The sequence below is a fragment of the Vicia villosa genome, linkage group LG7, assembly GCF_029867415.1.
Source record: "Vicia villosa cultivar HV-30 ecotype Madison, WI linkage group LG7, Vvil1.0, whole genome shotgun sequence".
Lineage (NCBI taxonomy): Eukaryota > Viridiplantae > Streptophyta > Magnoliopsida > Fabales > Fabaceae > Vicia > Vicia villosa.
Window position 1 is genome coordinate 123,625,145 of NC_081186.1, and position 15,528 is coordinate 123,640,672.

Below are 15,528 nucleotides of genomic sequence, written 5' to 3' on the forward strand. Positions count from 1 at the left end.
GGTTCAGATGAAGGATTTTGGGGGGTAGGTTCAGAGGGGCGCTGTTTGTGAAAGAAGGAGTCAGATGATGAGGGTGAAGATGGGTCAGAGAAGTTACAGTAAACGCGAATGTCAACTTCTGGGTGGGGATCAGATAATGGAGAGGTGGGTTGTGGTTGAGTTTCAGAAGGTTGAGGTTGAGCAGAGGAGAAAATGTTTTCATTTGGTAGAGGTGGGAAAATGGTGTTCAGAGGTTGTGGATTTAGAATGGGTTAAGAGGAATTGATAGGCTATTTTCCTTTAGAGTGGATGGAAACAAAAGGTTGAGATTTAGTGGATTGTTTGGTGGTTTTAGGTTATTGTTCTGGTGGTTGTTCTGGTTCAGAGTCATCATGAAGAATAGAGGTATCTATATTATCTATGTCATCTATTAGTTGCCTAAGAGATTAAGATGATCTAGGAACCTTGAGGGGTTCATGATTAGGTTTATCAGAGTCAAGTTGGTGTTCTGGTTGTTCAGGAGGTACAGACTCAGCTATAGAGATACCTAAAGTTTTCTTCTTTTTCTTCAGAGGCTTTGAAGGACCATCTCTAGTGGACTTTCTTTTCTTCTCTTTTTTCTTAGATGGAGCGGAATCATTTATAGTAGGAAGGATTTTGTTGCTTAGCCATGATGGATCAAACCCTGAGCCATCTTTTAGGCAAGATTCCAGATAGAAGAGGATGGTGTTAGGATGTTCATTCTTGAAGAATAACTCAAAGTCATCAAGAGCAGGAATCCTTTTGGACAGAATCTCATTTACCACTTTGGGAGGAGAGGTAATACTCTGGATTAGTTTCATTTTCTTCATAGTGTGAGCATTCATAGTGCTCCCACACGTTGCTTCCAGATCTTTAATAGTTCCATCTTCTCCCAGAGCTTGTATTATACCAGTCTCAGTCAGAATATCAAAAATAAGTCTTCCCAGAGGGGTGATGTTTCTTTTGATCTTCTGAGATTTCAGCCTTGTTGGTTCTCTAGAATCCTTCACATGATTCCACATGTGGATGAACAGAATGTATGGTAGGTTAACACTTTGGCCTTTCCCAATGCAATACAGAATGTATTGTTGATCTTGATTGACGTAGTTTGGAGAGACAAAAGCCTTTCTGTGGTAGATACATCCCATAAGAATCTTGGCCTTGATTCTATAAGGAGGCTTTAGATCCTTGATATTTGTAGAAATCTCTCCAGAGGCGAAGATTTCAGCATAAACAGCATCCCAGTCTGTTCTGCCTACAATTTCTCCAATAGCACCAAAGTAACCGTCCAGATTTAGTAACCTTCTAATTAGGTTTTCTGTAATAGAGATCTCTTTACCCGAAACTAAAGAGAGAATGGCTTTTGGAGTTAACGTAGCATGAACCCAAAACTCTTTCACCAATTCTGGGTAAACTGGTCCAATGAGACGATCAAAGAACGTTTCCCAGCCTTGAACTAACATGTTGTTCTTCAAGTTGAAATTGTGTTCTTGAAGATTATCAAAATCTACCATAAGTTCCCCTAAAACTTCCAATTCAGCCATAGGAATGAGACATGTTTTTAGGGGAGGGTTGACTGTTGGTGGTGGTTGTTGTTGTTGTTGCTGAGAAGAAGACGAAGATGGTTGAACTGAAGACGAAGCCATTGATGAACAATTGAGCTTTCTGGGTTTTGGATTTTGATAGAGACAAAAGAGAGACAGAGAATGCATAAACAAATGAATAAAGAGAATGGAAAGAGGGAAAAGATGAAATTAAAATGGAATATATAGAGACGGATTTGAAATGAAGATGCAATGGAGTTATGAATGAGACAGTTATAGAATCTGAATCAATTATCATAAATGCTGAAAGACGTTAGTGGAGGATAGCTTGATATTTGAAAAGATTTTGCACAGTTACCTAGGGCGGCGTCTCATCAACTGCACGCATGCTTGTCCCTTCAGAATGAGTGAACACGTGGTCATCATCTTGAGGTAGCTGGTGACAGTTGTTTTGCTTTAACAGAAGTTCTGAGTCATACTTAGGCACATGAAACGTTAGTGATAACAGTTTCAGAGTATCCATATGAACATACATAATCAGAACATCTGATAGGTAAAAATACAAAAAATAAATAAAGCATAATCTTCAGACTAATCCACATATCAGATCATCACAAAACTTCATTCTGGGCATAAATCCATGACAATGTTCTTCAGAATGAACTTAAACCTATCTTCAGCAAGGGGTTTTATAAAGATATCAGCTCATTGATGGTCAGAAGCACGCACACATGTAATCTCCAGAAGATGCCTTGAGCGACCATTTAAGGTCAGAAGCTTGAGAAGATAGTGGATGCGGTTATTGTGGAAATTCTCTTGGAGACCAAGTGATGGTCAAAATTCCAGGAGTCAATGGATGTTATATCTCTTGGAGATCACTGAACAAATCATTGCAGTTTGTCACAGCAGAGAGCTGTGCAGGGAGTTAGTCACAACGTGTTGTTGTGCAGGTTACTAGATTGATGAACGTTATATCCAAATGGGATCACTGAACGGTTCAGTCATCTATGGGTTAGTCACTTGTGGGTAGCTTGTGCAGAGTTAGTCACAACAGTTGGCTGTACAGGTTGTTAGTCACGGCGGAGGATCGTGCAGATGTAATCAGGTTTGGTTATAGTGGATTAAGACCTCTGTTGAGAGGCAAATCACCTGAAGAAGGTGGAATGGAGGTAGCCTTATTTAGAAGGTGAACCGGGATAAAAATAAACGTGTCTTTTGCTTTCTGCATAGTTCAATTTACTCTGAACATTCACGCAGAATATCCTTAGAACTGTACTGAGACAAGTCAGAAGTTCTGATGATACAAAGAAGTTAAATTGAATATCTCATTGGCTATGCAACTCCATTCCAAGCATGCTTCCGCAATATTAAAAGCATATCCCGAAGATGAGATACTAAGAGAAAGAGAAGAAATTAAAGAAAGGGAAATTTAAACTGATAAAGAACACAATTCAATCCCCACTTTCTTGTGTTTTTCTCCACCTTCACATAGCTTGGGATAGGTGTAACACCATGATTATGTCATGGATCAAGAACTCAGTAGACCAGGAAATTGCTCAGATGATACTTTGGATGGACAATGCAGCAGATATGTGGAACAAATTGAAGGAAAGATTTTACCAAGGTGATGTATTTCGTATTTCAGATATTCATGATGAAATCTGTAATCTAAAACAAGACGATACATATATCTCTTCCTATTATACGAAATTGAAGATTTTGTGGCAAGAACTTGATAATTTTTTGCCCTATTCCAATTTGCAATTGTGAAGTTACTTGCTCTGCCATTACTAAGATTCGTGCTTATAAAGATAGTGATCAAGTTATTAGGTTTCTCAAAGGTCAGAATGATTAGTATGCAACAATTCATTCTAAGATCATGTTAATGGACCCTATGCCTAACATCTGCAAGGTTTATTCTTTGCTTGTTCAACAAGAAAGACAAACCAACCTTCCTCTTGATGAATCCAAAGTCCTTGCTACACCCAACATTGGGCATCATAATAATCGTGACTCTAAAGTCAAGACCAACTCCAACACTCGAGACAGAGGTAACAATAGAGGTGGTAGATCTTATGGTGGCAGGAGTAGAGGAAATTGTGTTTGCACTCTCTGTGGGATGACTAATCATACCATTGATTCATGTTTCAAAAAATATGGATATCCTCCCAATTGGAAACCAGATGGATCCATCAACAACTATGTTGCAGTTCCTGACAAATCAGAGGAACAATCTAGTGACAATTTTGATGGTAATGCTCACTTGTCTCCTAGTTTGGCTTTTACTCCAGAGCAACACAAAGCTTTGCTAGCCTTACTTCAGGATGCAACACAAAGCTTAGCTCAGGTATCTTTTGTGCATTTCCTCATTCTTTTCATCCTGAAACATTCATTCTAGACAGATGTGCTACTAATCATGTTTGTTTCACCAAAAGCTACTTTCAATGTCTTAACACTATTTAGCCCATAACCATAAAACTACCAAATGGCAGCCTTGTTTCTACAAACTTATCAGGCATTATTAAATTTACTGATTCATCTTACATTATAAATGTTCTCAATATGCCAAATTTTTCCTTTAATTACATTTTTGTCCCTAAGCTAACCAAAACCCTCAAATGCCAATTGATGTTCACTAATATTGATTATGTTATACAGGACTTGTCATCCAAGAAGATGATTGGCACAACTGAATTACATGGTTGATTGTATCTCCTCAAGAATCCCTCAGTTACCCTACCTCACAATCCATTCGCACACTTTGTTAACTCCAATGTACATACTCCTATAGTTTCGAAATGTAGCCTTTGGCATTTTAGGCTTGAACATGCTTCAAATGCCAAGATCCTTGAACTAAATAAAAGCTTTCCTTTCATTAAACCAGTCTGTGAGAATTTTCCCTGTGATGTATGCTTCTATGCTAAATAGAAAAGATTACCATTTTCTCTAAGTAATCATGTTTCCCAATCTTCCTTTGACCTATTACACATGGACATGTGAGGGCCATTAGCTACCCCTTCTATGTTAGGTTTTATGTATTTCCTTACTATTGTTTATGATAAAAGCATATTTACATGGATATATCTTATGAGGCAGAAATATGAAACCTCTTCTTTAGTGCAATCCTTTGTGACTATGGTTATAACACAATTAAATAGTCAAGTAAAAAGTATAAGATCTGACAATGGACATGAGTTTAAACTCATTGCATTCTATCAAAAATATGGAATCACACACCAAACTTCCTGTTTTGGCACCCCTCAACAAAATGGAATTGTTGAGAGGAAAAACCAACACATCCTTGGCACCACTAGATCCCTTCTCTTTCAAGAACAATTACCTTCCATTTTTTGGGCTCATGTTGTTAGCTATTCAGTCCACATCATAAATAGACTTCCCACACTCTTCTTAAAACACAAGTCAGCCTACCAAATCCTCCATAAAACCTTACATGACATGTCCTATATTAAGGTTTTTGGTTCATTGGGGTATGCCAGAACACTGAAATTAAATAAAAATAAGTTGGATCCTAGGTCCAGGAAATGTATCTACCTAGGATACAAAACAGGTGTCAAGGGTCACATACTATTTGACTTGCACTTCAAGTAATTGTTCATTTCTAGAGATGTTAGCTTCTCTGAAAATTATTTTCCATATAGTCATAGCCAACCCTCTCCCAATAACACACCACAAAATCCTCCTAATTCCACTCAATTCCTAGATGACACTTTTGATCATCACTTTATGACTGAGTCCAATTCTGCTAATACATCTCAAACCAGTTCCAGCCTTATACCTGGTCCCAATGTTTCATCTAATACCAGCCCTATCCTTCCAAATAATAAGTCCCATGCACCTGGCCTAGTCAAACATTTATCTAAACATGTAAAACCCCCATCCTACCTCAAAGACTACCATTGCAATCTCATGTCAAATACAATCACCAATTCAACTGATGCCACATTTTCTTCAACATGTAAGTACCCTTTATCCTCTGTCCTCAACTATGACATATTATCTTCTGATCATAAGCATTTCATTCAGCATCTGTCATCCATACATGAAACACATACCTATGAGCAGGCTATTTGTGATGATAACTGGAAGAAGGCAATCAAAGCTGAGTTGGATGCTCTGGTTAAAAACAAGACTTGGGATCTTGTGGCATTACCTACACAAAAGAAAGCTATTGGACGTAAATGGGTGTTCAAGGTAAATTTACATGCTAATGGTGTAACACCCCGTTAATTCTTGTTTATTAATTTAATTATTTTTTTTAATTAAATTATTAGAATTAATAATTTTTGGGAGTTATTTGGAAAATGATGAAGTATTGGCATTGGGCTAGAGTGGTGGTTAGCAAAAGGGGGGGTGTTAACTAAGCAAGCCCATTATAATATTTTATTTTATTTTTCATAAAATAAAAAGGAATTGGGAAAAGAGGAGGAGAAGAAAAGGAGACAGACTCTGAGAAAGGAAGAACACGTGAAAGGGAGAAGAGCCAAAGGGGAAGAAGACCTTCGAAGATTCGACTCTGAGGTAAGGGGGGATTCTTCGGGTTAGTAATCCTTATGCGATTGTAGGTAGTAGAATTGATTAGGATTGTTGTCTATTTCAATCGTATGTGTTGGATTTGGGAATTTTGTTAGGTTTTGATGAATTTGTATGAATTACATGATTTTGTTAATACTCATGATATATGTTGTTAATACTTGTATAAAACTTGTCTGAAATATGTTATGATGTGAAAATTGATGGTATTTGTGTGCTATGTTCGTATGTACCTGAAATTTGGGAAATGGGATAGGGTAGATGCTGTCAGAATGGTGAAATTGGCTGTGCAGGTACGTAGGAACCGGTTCCCATGTGGGACGAACCGGTTCCCCCTTATAAAAACAGAGAGGTGTGGATTCTGGGTTTCTGGGAACCGGTTCCCATATAGGGACAACCTGGTTCCCCATAGTAAAAACCAGAGGCGTGATTTTGGAAGCAGCCAGGAACCGGTTCCCACGTAGGGACAACCCGGGTTCTGCTGCATTTTTCTACAAAATGTTTTATTTTCAAAATCCCATAACTTTTGATCAGAGTATCCGATTTATGCGCCGTTTTGAGCATTGTGAAGCTGAGTTAATGGCCTATACGATGAATAGGTGGTAGGGACGTAAGTCCAAGTTGTTTATTTGTGATTATATTATTTATTGGGTGATGACTTTCGTGTATGCGTGTGATATGTTTGTATGAATGCTAAGAATGTATATACATGCTATCGGTGATGATTTGGTGATGATAATGAGACGATGTGTTACATCGGTTGGTGATGTGTAAGCATGTTATATGTTGCATTCATTCGCATACATTTTTGGTGATGGATCCCGGTGATGAAAGTGGATCAAAATGGTGGGCATAATTCCCATTGTGTGGAATTTGTGCTGGTTAAAACTGTATCTTGGTGATGAAAAAGATCGGTTGGATGGGTTTATCCCATGGATGGTACCACATGCATTAGTGTCAGTTCATTCATTGCATTATACTATGATATGACTGAATGATTGTGTGGTGTGATAGAATATGCCTATGTACTGATGTTTGCTTGTTATAATAATTTCCGATTATATGTATGTTGAATGGATGATAATTGCTATGAGATTTTATTGCTTATGATTGTATAATGGTTATTAATTCGAATGAAACTCACCCTTACTTTGATGATTTCAGATTAAGGATGTAGCGGCGTCTTGATTGGGTGAAGATAGCTTGTAGGCTAGCCCGTAGTTCGTGTCGAGTCATGCTCTGATTGTAACACTGGGATCGACTAGTCTTAGCGTTACTTGTTATACTTTGTTGCCATTTTGGCTAGGGATTATGTATTGAGTATTTGTGTGGAGATGTTTTCTAATACTGTTGAATTAAGTTCCGCTGTGCTAAACACATGGTTGATGTTGGTTAATTTCTAATAAAGCATGACAATCGACTTGACGTTTTTATTTATTTTAATAATTGTAGCATCCTTGATGCGTTATTACTTTGATTATATTATATTATATTATATTATATTATATTATATTATATTATATGATAATATATTTTCCGCGGGGGTTTAGAAGGGTGTTACAAATGGCATTATGGAAAGATAAAAAGCCCGACTAGTTTCTAAAGGTTTCACTCAAAATGAAGGTTTGGATTACACTGATACATTCAGTCCAGTGGTAAAAATGACAACCATCAGGGTTCTTTTGGCTGTTGCAGCTTTGCAGAACTGGCCCTTGTTCCAGCTAGATGTTAATATAACTTTTATTCATAGGGACCTCTATGAAGAAGTGTATATGAAGGCTCCTCCAATTTTTGATTTACCCCAACAAAATCTTGTATGCCAATTACAAAGGTCACTTTATGGTTTAAAGCAGACAACCAGGCAGTGGAATACTAAGTTGTTAGATACCCTTGTGGATTCAGGTTTCTTGCAATCCAAGTCAGATTATTCTCTTTTCACTAAGAAGACTGAACATGGTTTTACATTCATATTGGTCTATGTGGATGACCTTGTACTTGGTGGTACTGATCATCAACAAATTCAACATACCAAAGCTATATTGGATGCCAAATTCAGCACTGAATACCTGGGCACCCTGAAGTATTTCCTTGGATTTGAAGTTGCTTGCAACATTCATGGAATTTCTATCTTCCAAAGGAAATATGCCCTTGACTTGATCAATGATGAAGGACTCCTTGGATCCAAACTTTTTCCAAATATTCTGGAACATGAAGATCCAGACTAGGGTGCATGCCCAGACACTAGAAGATCCACTTCTGGCACATGTTTTTTTCTTGGTGACTCTCTAATCATTTGGAAAAGTAAGAAGCAAGCTGTGATTTATAGATCTTCTTCTGAAGTTGAGTATCGGGCCTTAGCTCATGCCACTGGTGAAAGTGTTTGATTATTGTCTCTCCTCAATAATTTCCAGATTTCAATTGCCTTGCCTATCATGCTATATTGTGACAACAAATCAGAAATGCATATTGCTGCTAATCCTGTGTTCCACGAAAGGACCAAACACATTGAAATCAATGTGTTTCGTGAAAGGGTCTTGAATGGAACTATTCACCTCATGCCAGTCACCACTCAAGAACAAGTAGCAGATATCTTCACAAAATCCTTGCATCCTGGTCCTTTCAATCATTTGCACTCAAGCTTGGATTGATTGACATTCACTCCATCTTGAGGGGGCTGTGAATGATAGTACATGTAATAATTATGATACTACAAAATAGAGAATGTAGTACAACTTATACAAGTTAGTTGTTTAGTTAGTTAGTTACGTCATATTGTTATTTAGTTAGTTCTCACCAAAAGCTAATTATATATACACTTTGTAACTGATGTAACAAATTGAGATTGAATACAGTCATGTTCATATATTATGCATCAATGGTTGCTACCCCAGCTTGCTCCCATGAATTGTATGTTCACAATATAAGTTGAGCAGAATATGCAGAAACAGAAATCAAAACACAGCAGAGAAATTAACAGAGAAATTGAAAAATAAGAACGCAGGAGAATTGATTATGGAGTTCAGTCCATTAAGACTGACTTCACGGGGAAAGAAAAACACATTCATCGTCGACCATATTGAATTTAAAGCTTCAAAAAGTATAATTTGGAACTAATGATAGCATCACATTTCAAAACTATTAAACATCACAATGACAACAATAGTTTATGTCTTTACATTTAAAAGAAATTCAAACTTGTGTCTTTTAAAGTAAAACAAAAAAGTTATCTATTACTAGTTTAAAGATCTATCAACAAGATATGATGTGAAACTTTGTTGAAGGAGAGTTTTGGAGCAAACCACTAGTAAATCAGGTATAGATGAAGACTGTTTCATTTTTACTTTAAGCAACTTCTGGTTACACAAGGAGGGGAGATGAACCTTGAATAAGTCGAGAACTAAAGAAACATCCTAAGCAAACAAGGTGAATTAGTATGAGTTTAAAACAAGTAAAATCTTTTATAAAATTTATAAATACAATAGAAAAGTACATATGCCATAAAGTACCAGAAGAGTCGATGAAGAACCCACCAGTGACTCAACATTTACAAGCTCAACCAGGCAGTTGAGTAGAAACAACGAATAATCCTCAGAGTCTGACATCCATCTAAGATCAATGTCTATGTGTTCAATAGAAGACAAATTGCTTTTGCTCCCATAGAGTTTGTGAAAAGGAGAACCAACAAAAGAAAAAAATACAAAGATTTGGAGTAGATAACTCGATTTAACAACAATCACCGGGAGGATAATCACGGGTGACTATAGTTAAACGGAAAAGTGAGGTACTCAATATGAAAAGGTTTTGTACTTGACAATTATCAATGATCAAAGTATTCAACTTGGGTAATGCCGAAAAAAAAGGCTCGGCACGATCATCGTCGCAAACAGGAAAGGCGAACGCATGCAGATGCAATTCACTTAATGATGGCAAATTGAGAGAATAAGAAAATAGTTCTCTAATAGCATAATATTTAAGGTGAAGAATTTTAAGAGATGTCAAAGTGTGAGATGAAAAATCGTATTTCTACCCATTTAGAGAGAGGAAAATAAAGTTGCGCATAACACAACTAATGTTTCAGTTGAGATTGAAATCGAGAGAAATCTTAATGTAACATAATCATTTAAAAGTACATATTAATTTAATACCAGGAACAAAACTACACGCAAGACCGTCTTTGAGGATGTGCAAGGCGGACTACCGCACATGACTTCAAAATTTTCACAGTTAAACCGTATATCATTTTTTTATAAGGACCAAAAATAAATTTTAATAATTTTATAGATAAAAAAAAAATATTTAAACCTTATTTATTTTCTCAAGAAGAAGTAGAAGTAGTTGTATGGTCTCTTTTTCCTTTTCTTTGCAAGAAGTTTTTTAGGGTTAAGAATTTTAACATAAAATGCAAATTTATTAAGCTAAAATAGTACAATATTTGTTTCTAATGATAATTATTAATTAGTAATAATTCAAATGCGTCAGGTAAATAGTTAAGTTTTACATTCACTAGTAGTTTGCCCGTGCGATGCACGGGTAAGTTTGTATAATTTGCTCTTAATAATTTGTTAATGATTAAAATAGTCTCAACCTAATATTCAAAAGTTAACCTAATATTCAAAAGTTTAATTCTTATGCTAGCATGAATAAATATATAGCAGAGGTGGAATAATAGTGGAACGTTAAAAAATTACATGATTATTGATTAATTATATATAGTACATATTAGTCTGTGATAAATAATTATATTTTTTAATAATAATGTAATCACTGAAAAAGAAAAACTAAATGGTAAAATGAATTATTGAAAAATAATAATAGAAAAAAACATTAGTTAACTTCAGCGACTAATCCTTTGATCCGATATTGTAGTAGATGATTAAATTTTCTCAAAAAATTTAACATTGATGTGTGGTTAGGATTTATTTTGAATAAAAAATCTACGATTAAGTTGAAAGAGATCTTTATCATATCATGCAAGTATTCTTCAATATAACATCCATTTTTTTATAATTCATTTTTTAAAAAAAAATCTATAAAAATTTGTACCTATAAAGAATTATAAGGTAAAATGAATGATTGGAAAAAAAACTAAGAGAAAATAATAGGAAAAAAATGGGATAATTATAGTGACTAATCCCTCAAATCGATGAGAATTCTATTAGATGACAAAACATTCAAAAAAAAATGAAAATTGTTTCGTGGTTATGATTGAATTCGAACATAAGACCTCTGACTAAGGTGAAAGAGATCACTATCATATCATGTAAGTGCTCTTGAATATAAGATTCATCTTTTAATCCACCATTTTTCACGATTCCTTTTTTTTTTTTAAATTGTCTTCAAAATACGTACCTACACAAAAAACATAAGTTAACTTCAGGGACTAACCCCTTATTCAATATTGTAGTAGATGATTCTTATTTGATATTTATATTTAAATTAAATATATATATTTATTATTATTATTATTATTGGAGAATTAAAGACTTTTTGTATAAAAATGAGAATTAGAATAATAAGATATAATAGTGTTAATTAAATATATTATTATTATTAGTTAGATATTATATTATTATTATACTGATGGTTTAATATTATTATTTTTATTATATTATTATTATTATTATTATTATAAATATTATAATAATAATTATTATTTATCTTAATATAGAGTTTGTATAATTAAAGTTTGTACTTATAATTAGAGTTTTTATTAATAATTATTAATATAAAATCAATTTTTAAAAAAGTAAAATTAGGATTGATATTAGAGTGACATGTGTCAAAAGTTGTCAAGAGTTGTTATCATGATGACACATGGCTAGGGTTGTCATCATGACAACCTTGCATTTATATATAAGATAATGAATTAAATTAACAGAACTTAACCTTATTTTTCTAGACCTTTCTCACAATCAATTATATGGTGAAATTACATTGAAAATCACAAGTTGAAAAGTTTGCAAGCTTTGTTCCTTTATCACAATCTTTTTTAAATTTATTAAAAATTGGAAATATGTATGGATACATCGTTAATTCACGTTACTAATCCATAACCATATATAATTATAATTAGATAATAATCGATTATTAAAATCAATTGTCATAATTTTATAACTGTTATATTCACAACCAATTTTATAATTAGTTGTGATTTTATTTTTCTTTTAATAACTTTTATCAAGAATTTTTTATTTTATTTTTAGGAAAAAAACATCTTTTTAAAAAAAGCATTTTTTTTTTTTTTGAAATTTTTTTAGATTTTTTCTTTTCCAAAAAAATTGACTTTTTTTGGAACATTTTTTTCTCCTAAAAGTAAAAAAATTATATTTTCTCAAAAAATATAACTTTTTTTTTATTTTCAGAAAATATATTTTTTAAACAATTAAAACTTTTTTTTCAGAAAGAAAAGAAAACTTTCTACAAACATTTTTTTTCTAAATTTATTTTTTAAAAAATAATTTAAGATATTTTTTAAAAAAATAAACTAATTTAACTTTTATTTTGAATAAGGATGTCAAAAAAATATGAATTTATTTGAAATCATATTAATAAACTTATCATAAGTTATTTATCTCTACACAATTCGAGTGTCTAGTACCATTCATTCAAAATAATAAAGCACTTTAAAAAGAATGCTCTAATATTGACTGGTGAATGATTTTAAAGGATGGTGAGTGGACTATTGAACTCCTAATATTGATGACCGGGTGATATTCACAAATACTTTGTTGCTCAAGTTAATAAGTAAGCTAAGAAGAACTAAGATATTGAGAGTCTTTAAATAGATATTTCAAGAGATCAAAATTATGAGTGGAGTTAATAAAAATAAAAGTTAAGAGAGATAATAAAATCTAAATGAATAAAAGTTCACATTAATTGAAATCAATTTCTGCTAGTTACTTGTGTAAGAAAAAAGCTTAACATGTACTAAGATAAAATATAGGAAATTTTTGTTGTCTAATCCCTTAGAAATTCATTGTCCAGGAGTAATTTTTACTGATATCAATTCAAAAATTTTAATAATACATCTCAAAATTTTATATCCATTTAACGTCTGCAAACTATAAATTACTTTTTGAAATATTTAAATTATAGGTTTTGGAATTTGATCTTACAAATAATCAATTTAAAGGGTACAAATGGAAAAAAAATCTACCCCAGACAGAATATTGAAGAATTTACCATAAGAAAATATAATGTAATATTATTCAAAACTGTAACACTATTCAAAACTATAAGATTACGCGCACGGCATGAAACATAAAACTCTAATATTACGCGCACGGCATGAAACAGATTATGCACAATCAGAAATGCGGCGTGCACAATGCAATTGTAAAGAAACGCACACAGACCAAAAATGCATAAATAAGAAATGCATTAAACCAATACCGTAAATTATTTAGTAAACCAGAAACATTTAATCACGCAGCAATGCAGAATCGTATAAACCAAAAAAATCACGCAACAGCATAAAGGCACAAGTGCAGACTATGCAAAAACATAAATCAAAACACAGGCACAACAGAGAAATTGAAAAACAAGAACACAAAAATTGATTACGGAATTCAGTCTTCACAGGGAGAGAACAACTCATTCATTGTCAATCATAAAATATGAATTAAGATTACAAAATGAGAACCCTTTGAAATCTCCCTTTCAATGTTCAGCATGAACAACCAACACACACGAGCCTTTCAACCGCTCAAATTTGTGACAAAATATTAAACATCACGATGACCCCAGTAGTTTATATCTTTACATTGGAAATAAATTTAAATGTGAGTCCTTTATGCAGGCAGCATCAAAAACACAGTTGGGATCCAGGGAGAAAACTAAGAAGATCTATCTGTCATCATTTCACCAGCCTGCATACCTTCACTGCACAAGTCAAAATGAACAAATATTTATAAATACAATTATGATATTAGAATTTTATAATTTTTTGACTGAAAGTAATTATAATCAAAGACATTGAAGGATGCATACAAAAATAAAATTACTAAACCAAAAATAATCTCTCCAAAAAATTGAATGCACGTCTAACCTTAATCAATCTATGATGTCAACCTTTGTTGAAGGAGAGTTTTTAAGCAAAAATTCCACTAGTAAATCCGGTATGAATGAAGATTGTTTCTTTTTCACTTTAAGCGACTTCAAGTTACACAAGGAAGGGAGATGAACCTTTAATAAGTCAGGAACTAAAGAAAGAACCTGAGCAAACAAGGTGAGTTAGTATGAGTTTAAAACAAGTAAAATCTTTTACAAAATTTATAAATATAATAGAAAAGTACATATACCATAAAGTACCTGGAGAGTTAGTGAAGAAACTGTTATTGACTTTACATTAACAAGCTCAACCAGAAAGTTGAGTAGAAAAATTGAATATTTTGCAGAATCTAACATCAAGCTTAGATCAATGTCTATGTGTTCAATAGAAGACAAATTGCTTTTCCTCCCATAGAGTTTGTGAAAAGGACAACCAATAAAAGAAAAAATACAAAGATTTGGAGTAGATAACTCAATTTCACAACAATCATCGGGAGGATTATCACGGGTGACTATAGTTAAACGGACAAGTGAGGTACTCAATATGCAGAGGTTTTTTAAATAACAATTATCAATGATCAAAGTATTTAACTTGTGTAATGCCGAAAAAGGCTCAGCACGACCATCATCGCCAACAGGAAAGGCGAATGCATGCAGATGCAATTCAGTTAATGATGGCAAATTCAGAGAATAAGGAAATAGTTCTATGATAGAATAAAAGTTAGGGTGAAGAATTTTAAGAGATGTCAAAGTGTGAGATGAAAATAAGGTTGGAGGAAAATGTTGAATGTTATATGAGACATAGATGTCTAAGTGTTGGACATTATGTGAAATTCCGTAATTAATGACCCTTTTGAGTAGGCGAGGTTGGACCCCACCATCACGGTAAAAAGTGAGAGTATGTAGTGCGGTTGAGTTATCTCGAAGAGACAAAAGCTGAGTTACTAATGGAGTGAAATCCTTGAAATACTTAAAGTTGAAGGAGTTTAATCGAAGAGTAGGAAGATGCTTCCAGAGATGGTTCCATCTTGGGGAAAGAATGCAAGTTTGAACTGCACGTTCCGAAGGTAAAAATGATAGAATGAGAAGAAGAATGCAATCTGGTAAATCACTTAATCTGTCTTTGCTCACTAGCCTTTCTCTCTTCATTTTGACGAACAGTTCTATAAGAAAAATGGGAAATAAAAGAAACAAGAACAATGAAGTGTTATTATGCAAGTTGATGATTAATTGATTATAGAAATTAGAATACCTGTGATGAATGGTAAAATAGGATTTCAAAGAACACAGTCTTGATAGACACCTTTCGCCGCTGCTTTTCACCGTCTGAGAGTGCTAACGGGATTTTCCAATGTTTCTTTGTGTTGTTTGGTGGCAAGAGGGA

General features: G+C 33.6%; 1 protein-coding gene across 1 annotated transcript; it reads right to left on the reverse strand.

Annotated features, from left to right (window-relative positions):
• Positions 1 to 14,147: 14,147 nt before the first annotated feature.
• LOC131618484 (F-box/LRR-repeat protein At4g14096-like) lies at positions 14,148 to 15,293 on the reverse strand. The gene is made up of 2 exons (XM_058889696.1): positions 14,406 to 15,293; positions 14,148 to 14,309 (listed from the first exon to the last, which is right to left on the reverse strand). The coding sequence occupies exons 1-2, from the start codon at positions 15,291 to 15,293 to the stop codon at positions 14,148 to 14,150; spliced, it is 1,050 nt and encodes a 349-aa protein (XP_058745679.1).
• Positions 15,294 to 15,528: the final 235 nt, after the last annotated feature.

Coding starts and splice junctions, on each gene's coding strand:
- LOC131618484 (XM_058889696.1), bottom strand. CDS start 15,293: ATGAAGAGAGAAAGGCTAGTGAGCAAAGACAGATTAAGTGATTTACCA. Junction 14,310..14,405: donor TTTCTTCACTAACTCTCCAG/GTACTTTATGGT, acceptor TTGTTTGCTCAG/GTTCTTTCTTTAGTTCCTGA.